This window comes from Amblyraja radiata, chromosome 22 (assembly GCF_010909765.2).
Source record: "Amblyraja radiata isolate CabotCenter1 chromosome 22, sAmbRad1.1.pri, whole genome shotgun sequence".
Lineage (NCBI taxonomy): Eukaryota > Metazoa > Chordata > Chondrichthyes > Rajiformes > Rajidae > Amblyraja > Amblyraja radiata.
In genome coordinates, this window is record NC_045977.1 from 16,799,535 (window position 1) to 16,823,176 (window position 23,642).

The window sequence follows — 23,642 nt, forward strand, 5'->3', positions numbered from 1 at the left end:
TAAATGAACTGTAAAATTCAAATAAACCTGTGGCATCATCTTCTTAGTAATGTAAAATTTAAGAAATATTTAATGTTCTGCTCAATTCCTACAACTACTTTTAAACTGCTAAACAATTCTGTTGTAATAATTCAAGTTCATCCTAAAGCAAATATCCAAAAACAAGAAATCCCACAGGATTGTATAGAATCTGAATAGTGTTTAATATCAGTAATAGAATAGGACTTATCGCCATCCACCTTGAATTTCCCTCAATTCCCTCAATAAAAATGCAGCTTTAAATTAATTTTAACCTGATGATGTCGAAAAATTGACAATGTCATTCGAGAACAATGCAAAACATGGGTGTGCAACCTACAGTGAATGGTGTTCCTTTATAGCAGACACCAACTTTAAAAAAATATATTTATCCACATTTTCAGCTGTCATTGTCTTTAGATTATGTTTCTGTAGCTGCAAATTCTCCTTGGGACAGCCATAATATCATAAATTAATGAAAATATATTTTATTCAGTATCTTCCATATTCATTGCAGATTCACCAAATAAGAGATTTCAATTTAATATGTCTAAAACAATTTTGAATATTTCCTAATAAAAGTTTAAAGCATTGATCAGTTTAGTTTATCATCATCATTATCATCATCATGTGTACCGAGGTACAGTGAAAAGCTTTTTGTTGCATACTACCAAGTCAGCGATAAAACTATACCTGGTTATAATCAAGCCGTGCACTGAACGCCAAGTACAAGCAACCCTTATTTTTGTTTTGTAGATGGTAGAGATTCCAGGTGCACATGTTCTTAAGAACCCCCAATGCATTGCTCCAATATAGCTAGTACATGGCATTCACTGCAACCACATCACAATGGTGGCTAAAGAACAGAATATTTAAGCTGTTTGAGCTTGGGGCAGAGGAGAAGCAAAAAAAAACATGCAATGTTATCCTGGACAACATTGAGGATCTCAAATAGCGTCGGAGCAGGAAATATCTGCAGCACAGGACTCCTGCAGCAAATGCTTTAGAGATCACAGGCCTTGAGCAATTGCACAAGGTTCCTTTGTAGTTCTTGCAACTCCAGTCAGTAGGGATATTGCTCTAATGCGCACAAACTGTTGTGTTAAAAACAAAATACTTGGCCACGACAGCACATCAAAATGTTTCCCATCTCCATCTCAATCAGAATTCCTGTGTTTTATTTGGAGGACATTAAATTGGCCGAAGACTTGGGTCATTAGAATAAGGAAGGGAATAATGGTGCACTTGACTCCTTTGGATAACAATAATTACACACACTTTAATACAATTTTAAGGTATCATTTTCAGATTACAAAAGGCAGTGCCTGGGCTAAACAATGGAACACATCTTCCTAACTTGACATATCATCAGAGATTGAGGAAAAGGATTTTGCAGGGTCAGCTGAACTATATGATCCACTGTCACATCTCAATCTGCTGTTAAATTGGCTACATAATCTATTGTTTAATTGTTAGTGGTTAAATTATTAACACTGCCATGCTAGGTAATTTGAGGGTGACCAAGAGTCAAGTAGATTGCGTGGATCTGGTTTCAAGTATTTGTCAAGTTGAAAATTAGATTTTCTTCCTCAAAGAACAATAGTGAACCAGTTGTGTTTCACAATATGATCGCTGCATGGCCACCATTTCTGACACTAGCTCTTTAAATAAAAATCTGATATTTATCTACATTTCTAGCTGTCATTGTCTTTAGATTATGTTCCTGTGAGTGCAAATTCTCCTTAGGGCAGCCATAATATCATACATCAAGATATTTTATTCAGTGGCTTCAATATTCACCGAATAAGAGATTTCAATTTAATATGTCTTAAGCAACTTTGAATAGTTCCAATTAAGTTTGTGAAAGCATTGATTAGTTTAGTATCACGTTTACCGTTCCATCCAGTGAGCAAAGAAACTATGCTTGATTACAATCAAGCAGTCCAGTGTACAGATACAGGATAAAGTGTATTTCACTCTTATCCAATCAAGATGGGAAAATAGATCGAATTTCATTCATTTCACATTCCAACATGAAATTCACATCCAGTAACATCTCTATGTTTGATTAAAAGGAATTTCAGGCAGAACACAACTGTTCCCTGTACCTTGATACCATGACTTACTTCCAGTTCAAAGTCTGATAAATGAGCTTTCTCTGGAACCTTTGAACAGAAAACAACCTTTTACAAAACGAGAGAAAACGGAATGCATTCTATACAAAACATTATTTTCTCCAAAAGAGAAATGAGCAAAATATTCTTAAATTTAGCATGAATTTACGTATATAATTTACACATTCGATTATCATGCTTAACATGCGCATCAGTAACCTGCCGTTTTTAAATTTTGCAGTGAGTAGGAGGGGAAGAAATATTTTTGCGGGAGGATGAGAAGTGGGGAAGGAAAGTATACTAACATCTCAAAATATTTTGGTCGAAGCAGTCATTCAGAACACATTTCCCTTTCTTTTTGGAAGTGTAATCCAATTAGCTTCACTCCTCTCTTTTCCCCATAGACCAGACTTTGCTCATTTTTACATTTTAATCAATTGCTTTGATGTAAATTACTGATCAAAATCCTTTTATTCACTGCCCTTCAAAGTCATGTATTGCAGATCATGACAACTGGTTGTGTTTGGCAAAGAAAAAGTACGGGTTATCATGATAGCTCAGCCAGTTAAAAAATATATACTGTGAAATGTAAAACAAAGACCAGATGCTGCACCTCTCTCCCAGCTTTCTACCCCCCCCCCCCCCCCCCACACACACACAATCAGACTGAAGAAGGGTCACAACCCGAAACGTCACCAATCTCTCCACAGATACTGACAACCCAGAACAGTGTTCTTTTGTGTAAAGCAGCATCAGCATCTCCTTGTTTCTACATCATTCAATCCAGGGTATGTTGATATACTAAATATGCCCTCTGTGTCATGCTGGAGTAACTCAGCGAGACAGGTAGCATCTCCGGAGAGAAGGAATGGGTGACGTTTCGGGTCGAGACCCTTCTTCAGACTGATGTCAGGGGAGTAGGTGGGACAAAAAGAGAATGTAGTCAGAGACAGTAAGACTGGTGGGAGAACTAGGAAGGGGGAGGGGTTGGAGAGGGAGGGAAAGCAAGGGCTATTTGAAGTTAAAGTCAATGTTCATATCGCTGGTGTGTAAGCTACCCAAGCGAGGTACGAGGTGCTGTGCCTCCAATTTGCGCTGGGCCTCACTCTGACAATGGAGTCGGCCCAGGGCAGAAAGGTCAGATTGGGAATGGGAGGTTTTTGATGGAAATTAGTCGTGAAGTTGATAAAGTCAATGAGTTCTGCATGGGTGAAGGAGGCAGCACCGATGCAGGCGTCAATAGAGGTAGAGTTCGGGGATAGGGCCAGTGTATGCCTGGAATTGAGATTGTTTGACGTACCTTACAAAGTGAGCAAGGAAAGGTTTCCCTACAATTGTCAGGTGACCATGTACACTGAATAAATAGGTTTGGCTGCAATTCCACACATAAGCGCAGGCTAATAGACAAATACATATAAGCAAGTACCTTCAGAAAATGTGAAGACAACAATCCCAATTGTTAACTTTAAATTATAAATACTCGCCAAAGCATTCCAAAGTTTTACACTAAACTCTAAAAAGCTACAAAGTAACCAGTTTTGTAATAGATTAATATATTTCCACTTACCCAGTACATGGATCCAACTCTATACTACCTTTGTCATTTTTCAGCAAGTCTTCAACTTTTTCCCTGAAAACAATTATATTGTTCAGCTTTAAGATTAATTTCTCAGAAAAAATGTTCGACTAAACTTCTAAACTTGAAATAAATGTACCCTGTCATTGCACAGAAAAAACACCCTACAAATCCCATCTTACTTCCAAATTATTCGTCAGAAAATACATGCATTTCACCAAGAGGAGGAAATTGATGCTCAAAGTAAAAAATGTTCCATGGGTGGCAATGTGAAAAAGCCAGAGAAGGAAATGATAATTCTGAGGCAAGGGGAGGAAGTGTAGGTGCAATGACAGAACATGTTCAGTGGTATTACCTAATGCTTTTGACAAGGCTTCTGGCATCTATTACTAGTAAGCCAATGAGTAAATCACTACCTAAGAGATGTAATCCTAATCTAAACAAGGACATAACATTCTCAGAAAAGAAAGCTACAGGTTTTAACTGTAGATTTAAAAGTTAAAAGAGCAGAGTATAATTATTTAATGCTTGCAAGACGGCTTAGAAATGTTGATAAACACCAGCTTACATTTGAAAACTGTCAAAACCTGTTTCTTACATGCAAAAAATATCATGCATACCCACCTCCAGCAGATTTACTAGCAACATTTAGACTTTAGAAACACGTGGAAACAGGCCCTTCGGCCGATCGAGTATGTGCCAACCAGCAATCAGCCCATACAGTAGCACTAGCCACTGGAGACAATTTACAATTTTTACCCAAGCCAATTAACCTACAAACCTGTACATCTGGAGTGTGGGAGGCAAAAGAAGCACCCAAAGAAATCCCACGCATTCACAGGGAAAACGTACAAACTGCATTCAGACAGCACACGTAATCAGGATCAAATCCGGTTTTCTGACGCTGCGAGACAGCAACTCTACCGATTCGCTACTGTGCCACCCTACAAAAACCTTCCAACAAAACTTAGAGGATGCCAAGTACTTTCAATATAACATTTGACATTATATGAAGTGGTGCATTGCAGATGCAGGCTTTGACTTTTTGTTGACACACAGAACTGCAGGCAGTTCTTCAGTCACCGTTCCAGGTCAGGACCCTTCTGCAGGCCAGACCCAAAACGTCACCTATCTACATTCTCCACAGATGCTGTATGACCCAAGGAGTTGCTCCAGCAATTTATGTCTTTTTGTGACTTTTTGTTCCTGGGCATCAAATCAATGGTAAGTTAAGCAATTGATCAGGGCACAGTTTGGTTAAGTGGAGAATTTCACAATCATTTCAAAATTCACTTACACAATTTTCTCGATAAAACTTCGATGTTCTTCAGGTATGACAACTGGCCCTTTGGCAGAGTTTGGCGAGATGAAAGATGGCGTTCCTGTGCCGTTAGACTGTTGGTGCTTTTCTTCTAACTGATCCCGAAGCTGTCTTTCCTCGTCACGGTTTAGGTATGGGATCCCTGCAAATTTAAACAGTTGACAACTGCTAAGAAACATCAACATTTCACTAGATGTAGAAACCAGGAACTGCAAAAGCTGATTTACAAAAACAAAATGACACCAGGTGCTGGAGTAACTCAGTGGGTCAGGCAACATCTCTGGAGAACATTAGTCTGAACAAGAGTCCCAATCCTAAACGTCACCTATCAATGTTCTCCAAAGATGCTGCCTGGCCCACTGAGTTACTCCAGCATTTTGTGTCTATCTTTGGAATAAACCAGACAGGTTCAGAGACAAACCTATTCAATACAATCATGTAACCTGCAAGCTGGAGAAACACCACAAATTTCTCAACTGATAGAAGAGTCCTTGCTTCTCCAATCTTACACATGAAGAAAGATTGGAGAAGCATTTGGCCACAAAATAAATGCATTTCGATTTCTTTCAGAAGTGATGACTCACCATCTCGGAAGACTTTATTGAAGTCAAATCCTTGATTTGCTAGAAAATCAATACTCGAACTCTAAAAAAATAAATAAGAGAAAAGGCACAAGGAATGTGGTTTGCTTACACAAGACTGTCAAGTAACTTATCAGTAACTACTCCGCAACCAACATCTTAAAAGAAAATCGGTCACATTGCTGAGTGGGAGAATTTTTTGAGCAAAATGTCTTCCCCAGATCCTGCATTACATTTCCGATTACACTTCCAAAGTTCCGAGACATTCTGAGATGGCTAAAAGCATTAAATTAATTTAAGTACTGTTTTTAAAAACATTCTACAAAAATAATGAAATAATAAACCTATTATCAGCAGCTTTTTTCCCCCTTTATCACCACATAGTTAGAGAACTTCAAAGACCACCCCAGGCTATATGGAATGAATTAATGAAAGGCCTAGATGGAATGGATGTGGAGAGAACGTTTGCAGTAGTGGGAGAGTCTTGGACCAGAAGACATGGCCTCAGAATAAAAGGGCACACTATTAGAATGGAGGAGAAGAGGAATTTCTTTAGCCAGAGGATGGTGAATCTGTGGAATTCATTGCCAGTCAGCAGTGGAGGCCAAGTCATTGGGTATTTTTAAAGCAGAGATTGATGGGTTCTTGATTAAGAAGGGCATCAAAGGTTACGGGATTAAGGCAGGAGAGATGGGTTGAGAGACAAAAATAGATCAGCCAGGATTAAATGGCAGAGCAATGGCAGAGGGGCCGAATGACTTAATGTCTTATAGAAGAGGAAAAAGAGTAGAATGAGACAACATTCTACAATGGAAATGAGGATGAGGTTAACTTCATCAAATCATAAAATTCTTAACATAGCTTGACAAGATAGTCAAGAACCAAGTGTTAAACCAAGGATAAAAGGGCTGAGATTCAGAGAAATATCTTTATTCAAAGGCATTGAATGCTCTCTTCCATAGGTTTGGGCTACACACAAGTAATGGTATACTGGATTTGAAGGAAGGTTCAGCACAATGGCGCCACGGTAAAGTTGCTGCCTCATAGTGCCGAGAGACCTGGGTCAATCCTGACTAAGGGTGCTGTCTCTATGGAGTTTGTACATTCTCCCAGTGACCGCGTGGGCTTTCTCCAGGTTCTCCGGTTTCCTCCCATACTCCAAAGACTTGCAGGCTTGTAGGTGAAATTGGCTTTGGTAAAATTGTAAATTATCCCAAGTGTATAGGATCATGCTAATGTAGGGGTGATCACTGTCTGCAGACTCGGTGGGCTGAAGGGCCTGTTTCCACGCTCTCTCTAAAATCAAAAGTCTAAAGAATTACAGCATAGATTACCAAAATGATACCCAATTGTCAATGGTTCAAATACAGAGGGATCACACAATCTCATGTTGTGATCCTTGGAACTTCAAAGATTTGACCAAAGTTTTGCAAAATAGCAAAAGGGATTCGAGAGATCGAGCAAAAGAAATGATTCCTTCTGACCAAGAGGCAACAATTTAGGAGCAAAATCAAAAAATTAAAATACACCAATTAAGTTTAGAAATATTGACAGGGAAAACTAGGGAAAAGTTTGAAACTCTGTTTGAAATCTGCACTTAATGCATGGTCAATTATTAATTTGAAAGTCTGAGTGCATTTGATTTTTGGTGACAAATAAAAACCATTGAAACACACGTGTGCGGCGTGGCGCTGAAGGACGAGAAGCCGAAGCAAAGATGTGGAAGCCAAATAACCGAATGGAAACGAAGCCGAAACGCCAACTAACCGAAAGGGTGGGACGCCTAAATGCAAACTAACCTAAAGGGCGGGACGCCTAAAAGCCAACTAACCCGAAAAGCTGCGTCGCCTAAAAGCAAACTCACCGAATGGCCGCTCTGCCGAAGCACCACCTACCCGAAAGGCGGTGTCGCCGACAAGCCAACGAACCGAATGCCGCTCAACAGAAAAATCAAATAACGGACATGACGTTGCCGGGGAGCGAGACTTGTCACCGATTTGTCCAGACCCCCACATCCATCACATCACTGTGGAGGGATGAACATTGTCCAAAACCTCCGCTCCACCCAACCCACAGCCCGCAGAGGGTGGCCGTGGGAGAGTGGGGTCTGTCCCGAGGGATGCGCACCTTCGGCCGCTTACAACTTGGTGCTTGGGTTCAGATTGCCCAGTCACCTATGGCTTTTGTTGGAAAAAGACCCCCACCCTCCTGTCTGTGGAGATGGGGGGAGGGGGGGTAACTAAATAAATAAATGAAAATAAATGTAAAAAAGTAAAAATTAGATTTTTTTTTTAATAATCGCCCTGGTGTGGGGATTGGGGTCCGATGGCGGTGCATCGCGGTCAGTGGCTCTGGGTGGGCGGAGGGACCAGCCTGTCCCACATCTCTGCTCCACCCGACCCACAGCCCGTCACAGTACGGCCGCACGGGGGAGACGAGGCGGAGAGCGGCCGTGGCCGTGGGAGAGTGGGGGCTGTCCCGAGGGTTGCGCTCCTTCGGCCGCTTACAACTTGTGCTTGGGTTCAGATTGCCCAGTCACCTATGGCTTGTGTGGGAAAATGACCCCCACCCTCCCGTCTCCACCGGCGTCCCACCCTTTCGGTTAGTTGGCGTTTCGGCTTTGTTTCCATTTGGTTATTTGGCGTTTCGGCTTAGTTTCCAATCGGTTATTTGGCTTCCACTTCTTTGCTTCGGCTTCTCGTCAGTCGGCGCCACGTCCGGGTACCGAAACACATGGAGATGGATTATAGATTAGGTGTAATCTCCCAAAACCTTTTGTACTTCTGCGACTAAGACTGGTAGATGTTGTTGGGTCTTGAAGGCCAACATCAGTAGGGAGGAGAAAGCTACAAATCGGTTAAAAAAACACTAGTAAAATACAGGCACCTCATGTTTTACACGGGGTTACTCTCTTGAAAAGCAGCACACAATTCAAAAACGTGTCAATTAAACAAATACAGGACTACGCTGTCAGCAATAAACACATTATTCCGAAAATATAAGTGCATAAATCAAGCTTTGTATTAAAGGAAGCCGCAAATAATTTCAAAAACTCAAATCACACATGTTGAAAGCACGAGGTGCCTGTATAGGATTGGGATGGGTCAACATAAAGAGAAATAAAAACAAATTCCACCGATATGTGCAACATGAAGTAATGAGACAAGGCAGATGATGTGACCAGAAAGTCTTTAACAAACTGTCACATTGAAGGCTGTGAAAGATTATAGAACAAATTATTGAAGAAAATCTACCGGTCGGCATTGGAGGTTGGTTAGCAGTGAGAAATCATTGACTGAAAAGATGCAAGTTTCTAATTAGGAACCTGTTACCAGCAGGGTGTTTCAGAGATCAGTAATAAATCTACCCCACAAAATCCTGTCAATCAACTTCTGTGCACGGCATGTGTGGGAAGGAACTGCAGATGCTGGTTTACACAGTAGGTGAGACACGAAATGCTGGAGCAACTCAGCGGGACAGGCAGCAACTCTGGATCGAAGGAAAGGGTGATGTTTCGGGTTTGAAGAAGGGTCTTGACCCGAAACATCACCCATTCCTTCTATCCAGAGATGCTGCCTGTCTCGCTGAGTTACTCCAGCATTTTGTGTCTATCTTCGCTGTTAATGGCATGTTATTTTAACTTATGTCAACTTAACATCTACCCTTCAAAGTGATTAATAGCATTTTTAGTTCTTTGGAACATTCTGTGATTTGTATTAAAGTATATTTTATTAATGCATTCTCTTGAAATTTTAATTCAATTTAATTTTGAGAAATAGAGGCCAGAACTTTTGGTGAATAAATCAGAGCACAGAGACCTTTCATTACTCTCAGATTGAAATACAGGTTAGTGGACAATATAGGAATGCAATGATCCAAAGCTTTTGCAAGTAAAGGGCCTGTCCCACTTACATGTCCAGACATGCAAATTACGCGACCTCGTGGTCGCGTTGAGCCGAGACGGTCGAGCGAAGGTCGGGCGCGATTACATGCATACGCACAGCCGTCTGGAGTGCGTGACGTCATTTGAAGATGGACACAAGGCTGGAGTAACTCAGCGGGACTGACAGCATCTCTGGAGAGAAGGAATGGGTGATGTTTTGTGTCGAGACTCTTCTTCAGTCTGAAAAGAATGGTCTTGACCCGAAACGTCACCCATTGCTTCTCTCCAGAGATGCTGCCGGTCCCGCTGAGTTACTCCCGCATTTTGTGTCTATCTTCAATTTTCTTGGCCCCGCTCTGGGAGTAGAAGTGGGGGCAGATCCGGACCGCAACGGCCGTGAGCCCCAGGCCGAGTTCGGCGATCGTTTGCCTGCTTCTGCTGCTGTTGAAGGTGAGATGTTGCGTCGCACCAGGGTCTTGGGCCTGTCCCAATTTGGGCGTCAGTTCCGCGACAGGCCGTTGGCGCGCGAAGATTTCGTTCACTGCAAGAACTTCGGAGCCCCGAGTGATGTCGGGACCGGCCCCGCACAACTCCATACCCCTCCGCGTTTCTAAGTGGGACCGGCCCTGCGCAGCCATACGGTGCCCGTACGCCTCAAGCGACCACAAGGTCGCGTAAATTTGCGAGCCAAGGACGCGCAAGTGGGACAGGCCCTTAAGCCACTACCAATGAGCACCCAGTTAAACCAGAATCTGCAGAACTCTCACCCAACACCATTAACATTTTATCAGAAGATCTTCTTACCTGGCAAACAAACTTGACATCAGGTGAATTTCTAGACAGCGGCTTTGGAAACACGTAGAAGTTAAATGTTTTCATTATGTGCCTGTTATTCAAAAAAAAAAAAAACAAATAAGAGCATCAGGTTTTGAACTTCAACCATTAATCCTATCAGGAAACGGTACTAGAACTACTTACTTCTCATCAAGCCCTGAAGCAGCGAGGTAAATGCCAGAGCAAACAAGCACCCCTAATACAACTAGACCTCAAATCTCAAGCCCTTGAGGTTTTAGCAACCTTCCAATGTATCGGCGTTGCACCCATTCTTCCTCTTGGCGAAAGGCCACAATCAAGTTGTGTCTACACATTTCTGGATCAAGGGCACAAACCCAGTCGCACGCACTTATTTCCTCAAATTACTTTAGGAGGAATTTTGTAACCCTTCATAGTGTACTACATTACAGTATTCAAATAAATTAATTTTAACAGCCCTTGTATATTTATTTTCCCACATAGCCTTCTTGAACCTCTTATTTGTATTCCTTGGTCCCCGATGATTCTTATCCAATTAATTTCCATTTCTTTTTATGCCTAACACTCATACTCATCCTGATTTTTGACGATAGCTGCTTAGTACAAGTGTAAGAAGGAACTGCAGATTCTGATTTACACTGAAGATAGACACAAAATGCTAGAGTAACTCACCGGGACAGGCAGCATCTCGGGCGAGAAGGAATGGGTGACGTTTCGGGTCAAGACCCTTCTTCAGACTGAAGAAGGTTCTCGACCCGAAACGTCACCCATTCCTTCTCGCCCGAGATGCTGCCTGTCCCGGTGAGTAACTCCAGCATTTTTTGTCTATCTTAGCACAAGCAAGTGTTTGGCATTGTAAATGTTTATGCTGTTATAATGATCATAAGATACAAAGAGAATGAGTTTACAAGATGTACCCTCCATGCCAAAATATCTTAACCCCAATTTTGAATCAAATGAAAGACATTTTCAATAGACAATTATCATTGTGGCATCTTGACAGCTAACTGTGCCCATAGAGCTATCCACCAACACAGTGTGCAATTACAGTGGGGAACGATAATTGACAGATTATTCATAAGAAATAAAACACACAAACCTATTCTCTGCAGAGTCATATGTAAATGTGCAAAGTCCAAACTGAAACAGCAGGAAGTCCATGGAATGCTGCAGAACAAAGCAGGGGAAAGTAACAGTGTATTATCGAACCAGTTCAAGGATACCAATTTGAATTTTACAAGTAAAACACAAGGTGCTAGAGGAACTCAGCGGGTCAGACGGCTTCTCTGGAGGAAATGGATAGGCAAAGGTTCAGGTCATGGAAGTGGGGCAGGACAACGCTTGGCAAGTGATAGGTGGATACAGCTGAAGGGGCTTTGGTTGACAGATGGGTGGACAAAGGCTCGAGGTGAAAAGGAGACAAAGGGGAGCAGACGAGGAAAGAGGAGTGATGCAAAGCCTGATGGAGCGATGTAGGTGGAAGTGGATGGGAGAGTTGCTGGGGTGGAATGGAATACTTTGTCACGTGTGACATCTTTGCTTGCATACCCAAGGTATACAAATAGCAGCCACCTACGGCACTGACAAAGTTACAAAGCACGCCAACTCCTCCTTTGTTCTCCCCCCCCCCCTCCCATGATCACTGGAGAAATGGGTGCGCACCAAGGTGCAAAAAGTCACAGGGTAAGAGCACAGGGGGTGAGGGGAGATAAAAAATAGGGATGGGTTACTTAAAATTGTAGAATTCAATGTTCAAATGTTGGGTTGTAAGCTGCCCAAGCAGAATAGGAGCAGTTGTTCCTCCAGAATACACAAAACCTCCCTTTGGTAAACGAAGGAGCCCAGGACGGAAAGGGTTTACATGTCCGACTCTGTGCCCACAAATCCCTTCAGATCTTCCCTCTCACAAACGGTCTGTCTGCAGCAGACGTCTCCATGTCATTCCCCAACATCCAATCTCAATAAAGCCCGTGGCGAGTGTGACCGGGTTTTAACATGGCTTGTTTGCTTCCACGGACATTTCTTTGGCTAAGAATCTTCACTGGAGATCGTGGAGCATCACTCCCATCTTCAGAATTCCTGATTCCCTGACTACAGCCCTTGTTCTGGCCTCTTACCCTCTCTAGACCTATTCATCACCATCCTGGCAATGCATGTCTCAACCTCTCCATGGTCACACAAAACCACCACCATCCAATACAACAGCATTGCATGCACTGACCAGCCCCCTCACTGCTATCAAACCTGCGGACATGGGTGAGGTTAATAATTTGGGTGAATTCATCTTTACCAAGCAGAGGCTGAACATCAGTCATCTCCTCGTTTAGAGCTACAGCATGGAAACAGGCCGTTTGGCCTATTGAATCCATGCCAACCTTCGATCATCTATTCATACTAGCTCTCTGTTATCCCACTTTTCTCATCGTCTCCCTGTATATTCGGGGCAATTTACATATGCAATAACATGACTTTATCGACCTTCAGCTCCAATTCCTCTGCACTCCCATCGTACAACAGGAGAGCCTGAGGTGTTGTCCCTTCTGCTTTAAGCAACAGGGATGGCAGGAAGAATTCTTTACTCACCTTTTTCAGCTTTTGATATCTTTCTTCTGGTGTGTCCAAGCCATTTGTTAGAGTGCTCACTGAAGGTCCATCACTTATTCCTAAACACAAACAAAACAGACAGAATACAGTTTAATTAACCAGTAATAGCCTTCATTGCAAATTATGCATTAAAGTTTAAAATACTCCAATCTTCCCACTTTACAAAGTTTATGTGCGGGTTGTCATCAGGTTACAGCAGGGTTCCGTTCTTGTGAGCTATTCGCTACACAAACAGTTCACAAGTTGGTAAATGCAGTTGCAAACCGATTTCCCATGCAGCAGCGGATGCCTGCAGACATGCAGAGACAGGCAAATCCATCCCACCGGTCAACCCAAACACTTGCTCGCATGTACGGGCTGTACATGAGCTGAGTGTTTGCAGACTTGGGGGAACCTGTACGACACCGAATTACAGATGCCTAAATACAACGATGAGTTATCCATGAACCAAAACTTCCCCAGCACAGAGGACTGGCAGCTCCTTGTGACAGCTCACAAACCATAGAGTCATACAGCTTGGATACAGGCCCTTCAGCCCAACTTGTCCATGCTGACCTCCATGTCCCATCTTCACTAGTCCCACTTGACTGGGTTTAGCCCATAAGCCTCTAAACCTATTCCATCCATGTACCTGTTCAAATGTTTTCAAAACATTATTATAGTACCTGCCACAGCTACCTCCTCTGGCAGTTCATTCCATATACCCACCACTCTTTGTGTAAAAGTAAGTTGCCCATCAGGGTCCTATTAAATCTTCCGCTCTTCACCTTAAACCCACATCAGTTCTTGATTCCCCTAATTTGGGTAAAAGACCGTGCCTTTCCCTTATCTATTCCTCTCGTGATTTTATACTCCTCCAAGATCGCCACTCATCCTCCTGCACTCCAGGGAATAAAATCCTAGCTTGCTGAACCCTTCTCAGATCCTCAAGTCCTGGCAACATCCTTGTAAATCTTCTCTGCACCCTTTTCAACTCAACAACACCTTTCCTATAACAGGGTGACCATAACCTAACAGTGCTGGAGTAACTCAGCGGGTCATGCAGCATCTCTGGAGAAAAAGGATGGGTGACGTTTTGGGTCGCGACCCTCCTTTAGAAGTATAAATTTACCAATTCTTGGCACCAGACATTACCTTGGAGTCCAGAGCTGGTTTGTGGCATTTGCACTTAACAACTCCAATCCTTGACCTAGATAAGTGGTATCAAACTCATTTTAGGTTATGGGCAAAATGCGACTTCATGCGGGCCGGATCGCGCCGTGCATACGTGAACGCAGCCCGATCCAGCACGGGGGACAGCTGCAGCCCGCTCCGGCATTGGGGAAATCATCCCGCGGGCCGGATTGGGCTCCTTCGCGGGCCAAATCCAGCCCGCGGGCCGCGAGTTTGACACCTCTGCCCTAGATGAATCGCAGCAACTGATCGTTATTGTTTACTTCACCAGCCCAAGCAGTGCATTCTGTAGACAGTACACATTGTAACCATGGACTACTGGTAGTGGAAGTAGTCAATGTTCAGATGGATGCAGCACTAATTCAGAGATAGGAAGAATCAGGCCCATGGAGATGTAAAAAACAGCAAAATATATGTTACATAAACAACTATCAGGTAATTCTGCAAATAGAAGGATGATCAGTTTAGTTTAGATATACAGTGTGGAAACAAACCCTTCGACCCACTGAGTCTACAACAACCAGCGATCACCCTTATACTAGCGCTGCCCTACAACTTAAGGACAACTTGCAGAAGACAATCAACCTACAAACCCGCAAGTCCTTGGAATATGGGCGGAAACCAGAGGGAAGACATGCAAACTCCGGTTTACAAAAGACAGCACTGTATTAACTCAGCAGGTCGGACAGCATCTCTGGAGAACATGAACAGGTGTTGCTTCAGGAGAAGCCCTTCTTCAGACTCAATCTAGAAGAAAGGCCCCTACCCAAAATGTAATTTATCCAGGTTCTCCAGAGATGTTGCCTGACCCACTGCTACTCCTGCGCTTGGTGTTGGTTTTTTAATGCCTTGGTAGTTAATTTAAGAATCAGGAATTGCACGGGTGAATGTTTCAGCAACCGATGGACTGAGGGGAGGGACAGGCAATGATTCGGAAGTGCAAAAATAAAGCAGCTGGGGAAAAAAGTCATATATGACAGCAAACGTTGTGGATAGTTTGGGGGTAGTTCTGCTACAATGGGATAGTTGCACTCCCAAGAAATCTTGCATTATACAAATTTGCATTATGAAAACAATTGTGTCAATGGGGAAAAAGGGGTTAGAGGCTAGAGAGTTTCAGACCCGCAGTAACAAGTTATTTTGCCTTCCCCAAATGATTTTCAAAATATCAACATGTTTTAATAGCAATAAATTTATTTTTGTTTCTATAAGCTAAAAATACTAAAGGCTGCATGTAACATTGTTTAATAGCTAATCATTGTACAAGTGTCAACAGAAGTAATTGCCTGTCAATTTCCCAAGTACAATCCACCTTTGTTATTACAGATCTCTATAACAGATTTTGATTATAAGCGGACCGAGCATCCCCACAGCAATCAGACACCACTGTCTCTACAAGAACACAAGCTGCTGGTTACACTGCAGGACGCCACGGAAATTGACAAGTCAATGTAATTGACAAGCAGATGCTTTGATCAACACTTGTGCAATGATACCTTACTAAACAATGTAACAAACAGCCTTGCAGTAACAAAAATAAAATGTTAATTGCTAAAATGTACTTTGTATTTGAAAACAACTTGTTGTTTCACAGAGTGACCACAAGGTGATCGGAGCAAATCACTTACTTGGTTATAGCGGACAATCAGCAATAACAGACACAATTCCCCACATTATAACGAGGGTTATCTGTAATTCTTGAATGGCCTCCTGTGGTGAAACCTACAACTTGTGATTTTCAGGGCTGGGAAGTCACGTATAAAGCTGCATATATTTCCAAGATTTTATTTTCCCCCAAAGGTTTTTTTTCCCCAGTTTGTCAATTTCCAAAGTGAATCTCTTTCATCTCCATGATGAAATTGGCAGTCTGCATCTAATTAGTGCAGGGCTAGTTCCCGACCAAAATGGTGTTATAACCAAATTGGCCCGCCTACTACCAATGGCATTCCCCATTTCATCAATCACATTATTTTCCATAAACAGAATTGGATATAAAACACAAAGCGCTGGAGCAACTCAGCAGATCAGGTAACATCACTGGAGAACATGGATATTCATATTCTCCAGAGATACTGCTTGACCCGCTGAGTTACTCCAGCACCCTCGTTTTATTTGGTTAACCAGTATTTGCAGTTTTATGTGTCTTCCTTTATGGAAACACAGATGACAGCAGAATAATCAGTATTTACCAGCAATCAGCTCCATGGGCTACAGAAAAAGCAAGCTAAGAATGAGAACATTATAACCAGCAATAAAATTCATGGCAAGTCCAGTAGCTATATGGCAGCATCAACTCATGCACAGCAGTACAATAATATCTACAAAAACATCTTCCAAGAGACTAACATTTTTGAATAAAAGTTATTCCAAAGTTTTAATATGTCAATAGACCAGAGACTTCCATGGCAGTCATCTCCCTAGTTCTATATGGCAAATTAAAACCTGGAGCTATTAATTCACACTAATAGTTTAAAAAAATCATTTCATTAAGCTTTACACTGTAACTCGGTACATGTGACATTTACAGTGCCTTCAGAAAGTATTCAGACCCCTTCACTTTTTCCACATTTTGTTACTTTATAGCCTTATTCTAAAATGGGCTAAATTTAATTTTGTTATCATCAATCTACACACAATACCCCAGAATACAAAAGCAAAACAGGTGTTTAGAAATGTTTGCAAAGTAGTTAAAAATAAATAACTGAAATATCACATTTACATAAGTATTCAGACCCTTTACTCAGTACTTTGCTGAGGCACCTTTGGCATCGATTACAGCCTTGTCATCTTGGGTATGGTGCTACAAGCGTGGGACACCTGTATTTGGGCAATTTCTCTCATTCTTCACTGCAGATCCTCTCAAGCTCTTGTCAGGTTGAATGGGGAGCGTCGATGCACAGCTATTTTCAGGTCCCTCCAGAGATGTTCGATCGGGTTCAAGTCCGGGCTCTGGCTGGGCCACTCAAGGACATTCACAGACTTGTCACAAAGCCACTACTTGGCTGTGGGCTTAGGGTCGTTGTCCTGTTGGAAGATTAACCCACCCGTCTGAGATCCAGAACGCTCTGGAGCAGGTTTTCATCAAGGATCTCTCTGTACTTTGTTCCGTGCATCTTTCCCCCGATCCCGACTAGTCTTCCAGTTCCTGCCGCTGAAAAACATCCCCACAGCATGATGCTGCCACCACCATGCTTCATCGTAATGAGCGGTGCCTGGTTTCATCCAGACATGTCGCTTGGTATTCAGGCCAATTAGTTCAATCTTGGTTTCATCAGACTAGAGAATCTTGTTTCGCGTGGTCTGAGAGTCCTTTCGGTGCCTTTTGGCAAACTCCAAGTGGGCTGTCATGTGCCTTTTACTGAGGAGTGGCTTCCATCTGGCCACTCTACCATAAAGGCCTGATTGGTGGAGTGCTGCAGATATAGTTGTCCTTCTGGAAGGTTCTCCCATCTTCACAGTGGAACTCTGGAGCTCTGTTAGAGTGACCATCGGGTTCTTGGTCACCTCCCTGACCAAGGCCCTTCTCCGTTTGGTCAGTTTGGCCGGGCGGCCAGCTCTATGAAGAGTCCTGGTGGTTCCAAAGTTCTTCCATTTAAGAATGAGGAAGGCCACTGTGCTCTTCGGGACCTGCAATGCTGTAGAATTTGTTTTATACCCTTCCCCAGGTCTGTGTCTCGACACAATCCTGTCTCGGAGGTCTACGGACAATTCTTTCGTCTTCATGACGTGGTTTTTCTGCTCTGCTCTGACCTGCACTGTCAACTGAGGGACCTTAAATGCATTTCGTTGTCTCTGTACTGTACACTGACAATGACAATTAAAATTGAATCTGAATCTGAATCTGATATCGCCTTTCCAAATCATGTCCAATCAATTTAATTTACCACTGGTGGACTCCAATCAAGTTGTAGAAACATTTCAAGGATAATCAATGGAAGCAGGATGAACCCAAGCTCAATTTTGAGTGTCATAGCAAAGGGTCTGAATACTTATGAAGGGCTCAGTGTTAGGGCCATTATTATTCATTTTGTATATCAATAATATATGTGAAGTGTCAAAAACTCTTGAAACTATTCTCTTCGCTGATGATACTAACTTACTCTGCTGTGGAGACAACTTGGAACAGCTCCTGGATAGTATGGAAAAGGAATTGAGCAGGATGAAGATCTGGTTTGACGAAAATAAACTCACATTGAATTTAAGTAAAACAAACTTCATAATATATGGAAATCGATCAACCAACAGAGAAAAAGCTCATGATAAATGGCACAGAAATAGAAAGAGTATCTGAAATAAAATTTCTTGGAGTATTAATTGACAACAAATTAACTTGGAAACCTCACATAAATTATATTAAAGCCAAAATATCCAAATCAATTGCAATACTGAATAAAGCCAGAGACCTACTAAATCAAGCCTCCCTGTATATCGTTGTACTGCTCCCTCGTACTCCCATACATGATCTACTGTGTGGAGGTATGGGGGAACACATACAAAACAAATACACATCCAATCTTCATCCTCCAAAAAAGAGCAAAACGAATTATACATAAAACCAGCTACAGACAATCAACAAAACCATTATTTATCAGACTAAAAACATTAAAATGTCAAGATCTGACAGATTATAAAACTATCCAAATTATGTTCAAAGCAGCTAATCAGCAATTGCCTTGTAATATCCAGGGGTTATTCCAACGGAGAGAAAGCAAACACAACCTGAGAGGAACCTATATATTCGAAAAACCGGAAATAAGAACTAATGCAAAACTCCATTGTGTTACAGCAAAGGGTGTTAGTCTCTGGAATAACTGCCATGATGAGCTGAAAAAATGTACGACTCTATTCAAACTAAAAACACTCTTCAGAAACAAAAGATTGAATGGTTATGAGCTGGACCAGTGATTTTCTTTTCTGTTTGGTTATTTCTTGTTTGTGGACTGTTCAACAGATTTTGGGTCCATTTGTTCCCATTATTTTGTTTTTCCATGAAAATGTATAGAAAATAAGAGGGGGTAGGACCAGAAAAGTTTTCGAACTTCTTCTTACCCCTTTTGAACATGAACGATATTATTTGTATTATTTGAGTTAGTTATTTGTTTGTTTTCCTTTGTGTTTTATTTTCTTTTTTATTGCTTACAAGTTTATTTGTGTTTGTATTTTTTAACATGTTTAATAAATTAATAAAAGTAAAAAAGTAAAGTAAAAGTAAAATGTGATATTTAATTTATTTATTTTTAATTACTTCGCAAAAATTTCTAAATACCTGTTTTCGCTTCTAAATTCTGGGGTATTGCGTGTAGATTGATGATTTTTTTAAAAAGCAATCCATTTTAAAATAAGGCTGTAACGTAACAAAATGTGGAAAAAGTGAAGGGGTCTGAATACTTTCTGAATGCACTGTACATATCTGTTGTGCTGCTGGCATAGTTGCTGCCTTGCTCGCCAGAGACGCAGGTTCTATCCTAACTATGGATGATGTACATTCTCCCTGATTTTGTTTTTCACCGGGTGCTCTGGTTTCCTCCCACACTCCCTTGTGTGTAGGATAGTGCTAGTGTGCAGGGTGATCCCTGGTCGGCGAGGATTCAGTGGGCCGAAGGGCCTGTTTCCACGCTGTATGTCCAAAGTCTAAAGTAAGAATTTCATTGCTCCATTTCAGGACATATGACAATAAAACACACTGGACAGTCAAGAAGAGTTTCAACTTGTTTATATTAACATTTATGTCAATGCAGCATCCAAATGCTATTTCATGGAATGTGGGGAATCTAATAAGCCAAATAAAAGAATAGATGGGCTCCCAATGCATCTCATCAATGCAAAACACGAGGCCGATCTATGCTAATCCCATTTGCTGGCATTGTCCGCAGTCTCTGTGCCTCTCCTGGTCAAAGATTTGTCCAAACATCTTGAAGAAGAATACAGTTTTTCATCTCGAGAACATTTATATACATCAGTACCTGAAAATTCTCCATCAATTGCCAGAAAATCTGCTTCTTCAATTGCTTCATAGATTAGACTTAGATGCTCTTTAAAATCTAAAAAAGACAATTTTGCATAGAATTACATTGTGTTTACAGAACAGAAACCACCAAACATCATCTGCTTAGTCAAACCAATTTTCATCCTAGATAAGCTCCCTCAACTTTCCCTTATCTTAATTTCTAGATAAAATACACTTTTCTTTAACAATTGAGCTAACGAGACTCGCCAGAAGAAAAATTGTACTTAAATGCTATGTGATATTTTAGCTGAATATTTTAGCAGAAATAAAAGGTAATAACAGAAACTTGTCATAAGGAAGCCTATGGATCAACGAAAGACCATAAGGCTGTAAGTGATAGAAGCAGAATTAGGCCATTCAGTCCATCAAGTCTACTCCGCCATTCAATCATGGCTGATCTATCTCTCCCCCCAACCCCATTCGACTGCCTTCTCCCCATAACCCCTGACACCTAGACTATTTAAGAATCTATCTATCTCTGCCTTAAAAATGTCCATTAACATGACCTCCACAGCCTTCTGTGGCACAGAATTCCACTGGCAAAGATATTATTTAATTCTTCAAAATATAATTAACAACCAGGTCAGCATTATTTTCCAAAACTTATCTATATCATTTAGTCAATATTATGTTAGCTGACAAAACAAATGTTAACAGCACTATTATAATTTAAGTTGAAGGAAACACAAGCAAGCCTCCTGCTCAGTGGGTAAGGCAGCATCTGAGGAGGGAAGTGGACAGGCAACATCTGTTTTCTCCCCTCTACTTTAAAGGGGAAACGTGTCTATCCATTTCCCTCCACAGATGCTGCATGGTCCACTGAGTTCCTCCAGCAGCTTATTTATTTTTCGCTGAAGATTACTTAAGGGGGAAAAAGGGTTCCCAACCTTTTTCGTCCCGTTTACCCTATGCAACTTTAATAGCACATTACACTGTTATTTCACTTATTTATGAACAACAAATGATGAACAGAAACTGGTATACCAGAACCAAACACAGTCAGTCACTGAGAAAAAATATGTACAAATCCAGAATCAACAAATTTACCACCTGGGTAGGCCAAATTTACCCCAGGTTGGGAACCCTTGGACTAGAGAGAGAATGGGTCCTCTCAGGAATAAAAGCGGTCACCTCTGTGAGGAGCCACGGGAGATGGGCAAAGTCCTCAATGAGTATTTCTCCTTTGTACTTACCAAGGAGAAAGACATTAGGACAGAGGAAATTGGAGCAGTCACTGGAATGGTCATGAGAGCAGTCAGGGTTACCGTCAAGGAACTACTGAAGGTACTGTTGTATTTGAAGGTAGACAAATCTCCGGGGCCTGATCAGATAAATCCAAGGACATTGTGGGAAATTAGAGAGGAAATTGCAGGAGCCCCGATTCAGCTTTATGAGTCATCCTTAATACAGGAGCGGTGCCAGGGGATTGGAGAGTGGTGCCAGGGGATTGGAATGTTGTGCATCTTTTCAAGATGCGCTGCAGGGAAAATGCTTGGAACTATAGGCTGGCAATATTAACATCTGTAGTTGGTAAGTTACTGGAGAGTATTCTGAGGAATAGGATATACAGGCATTTGAATGGGCAAGGGCTGATTAGGGACAGTCAGCATGGTTTTGTACGTGGGAGGTCGTGTCTCACAAATCTGATTGATTTTTTTGAAGACGTGAGCAAAAAGGTTGATGAAGGCAGAGCTATAGATGTTGTGTACATGGACTCCAGTAAGGTGTTCGATAAGGTGCCGCATGGTAGGCTGCTCTAGAAGGTTAGATCTAAGGGATCCAAGGAGAGATAGCTGAATGGATAGCAAATTGGCTCCATGGAAGGATGCATAGGGTGATGGCGGCAGGTCGCTTCTAAGAATGGAGGCCTGTGACTAACAGTGTGCCTCAGTGCTGGGCTCATTACTGTTTGTCATCTACATTATTTGGATGAGAACATACAGGGCAAGATTAGCAAGTTTGCTGATGATACAAAGGTTAGTGGTTTTGCAGACAGTGAAGATGGTTGTGATCGATTGCAGCAGGATCATGATCGATTGCTCAGATGGGCGGAGGAATGGTTGATGGAATTTAATACAGAGAAGTGTGAAGTGTTGCATTTTAGTACGTCAAACTAGCGCAGGACCTACACAGTAAATGGTAGACCTCTGGGTAGAGCAGAGGAATCTAGGAGTACAGGTGCATGGTTCCTTGAAGGTCGAGTCGCAGGTAGATAATGTGGTCATAAAGGCCTTTGGCACTTTAGCCTTCATCAGTCAAAATATTGAGTATAGAAGTTGGGAGGTCATGTTGCAGTTGTATAAGACGTTGGTGAGACCGCATTTAGAATACTGTGTTCAGTTTTGGGAACCATGTTATAGGAAACATTGTCAAGTTTGAAAGGGTTCAGAAAAGATTTACAAGGAAGTTACCAGGACTAGATGGTGTGAGCTATAGGGAGAGGTTGAGTAGGCTGGGTCTCTATTTCATGGAGCGCAGGAGGACGAGTGGAGATCAGAGGTATACAAAATCATGAGAGGAATAGATCAGGTAGATGCACAGAGTCTTTTGCCCAGAGTAGGTGGAATCGAGGATCAGAGGACATAGGTTCAAGGTGAAGGGGAAAAGATTTAATAGGAATCCAAGGGGTAACTTTTTCACACAGAGGGTGGTTGGTGCATGGAAGAAGCTGCCAGATGAGATAGTTGAGGCTGGGACTATCCCATCATTTAAGAAACAGCTGGACAGATACATGGATAGGACAGGTTTGGAGGGATATTAACCAAGCGCAGGCAAGTGGGATTAGTGTAGCTGGGACATTGGCCGGTGTGGGAGAGTTGGGCCAAAGGGCCTGTTTCCACACTATATCACTATGACTATCTGCCGTCCCTCGTGTTTACATCCTAATCGACCCGATCACCAGGAAGGATTAACCTTTATTGCAAAAGTTAAACTAAAACAGTGCTACTTTTATTTTTTTATACAACAATCACCAGGGTTACTGAGAGATTAAAAGTTCATTTGATAAACATCACTTCCCCCGTCGCCCACCCTCACCAAACCTCGCCTGCCCCTACCCACCAGCTCCTCTCTCGTCCACCCACACCAGCTTAGTCTCCCATGCCCCAAGAGCCTGTATGAAGGAGCGGGAGGCTCTGCACACACGTTCCGGGGGAAGGTTGAGTGCAACGTGAAAGGATCCGCGGTGACTCTCCAGCTGCTCGGGAGACATTTAACTGAAGGGCGACACTCGCTCCTTGCAAGGCGGCTTTGGCGGGTGTGGGCCGCGGGCCGCGAGTTACCTGCTGCCCTGGGGCCGTGGCCTGTGCACGGGACCCGCCACCCACTCCCCCAACACACACCCTGCCGGTCCCGCGGCCTGGCCGCCCCTCACCGCCCCGGGACGGGCCTCCCGCACTTACTCTGTCTGGTGATCTCCATGGCCGCGGAAAAGCCCAGACACAGGAACAGCGGCGATCACCTTCCACCTCCTGCCCTTTAACCCTGCGCGAGATCACCACTTATGAGTTGTTTGCGCAGAAATCAACCAGAACCAGAACCGGCATCGTCGTC

At 42.4% G+C, this 23,642-nt stretch overlaps 1 protein-coding gene across 3 annotated transcripts in view; it reads right to left on the reverse strand.

Moving 5' to 3' along the window:
- Positions 1 to 23,642, reverse strand: part of parn (poly(A)-specific ribonuclease) — a 132,119-nt gene extending 108,477 nt beyond the window's left edge. For all 3 annotated transcript variants that reach the window (XM_033040485.1, XM_033040484.1, XM_033040486.1), the window contains exons 1-9: positions 23,492 to 23,642; positions 20,047 to 20,124; positions 12,890 to 12,969; positions 11,406 to 11,473; positions 10,298 to 10,379; positions 5,614 to 5,674; positions 5,006 to 5,171; positions 3,700 to 3,762; positions 2,145 to 2,183 (exon numbers count right to left, since the gene is read on the reverse strand). In XM_033040485.1, coding sequence (XP_032896376.1) covers positions 2,145 to 2,183; positions 3,700 to 3,762; positions 5,006 to 5,171; positions 5,614 to 5,674; positions 10,298 to 10,379; positions 11,406 to 11,473; positions 12,890 to 12,969; positions 20,047 to 20,124; positions 23,492 to 23,510 — 656 coding nt within the window. In that variant the 5' untranslated portion in view covers positions 23,511 to 23,642. The remainder of the gene's footprint in view (positions 1 to 2,144; positions 2,184 to 3,699; positions 3,763 to 5,005; positions 5,172 to 5,613; positions 5,675 to 10,297; positions 10,380 to 11,405; positions 11,474 to 12,889; positions 12,970 to 20,046; positions 20,125 to 23,491) is intronic.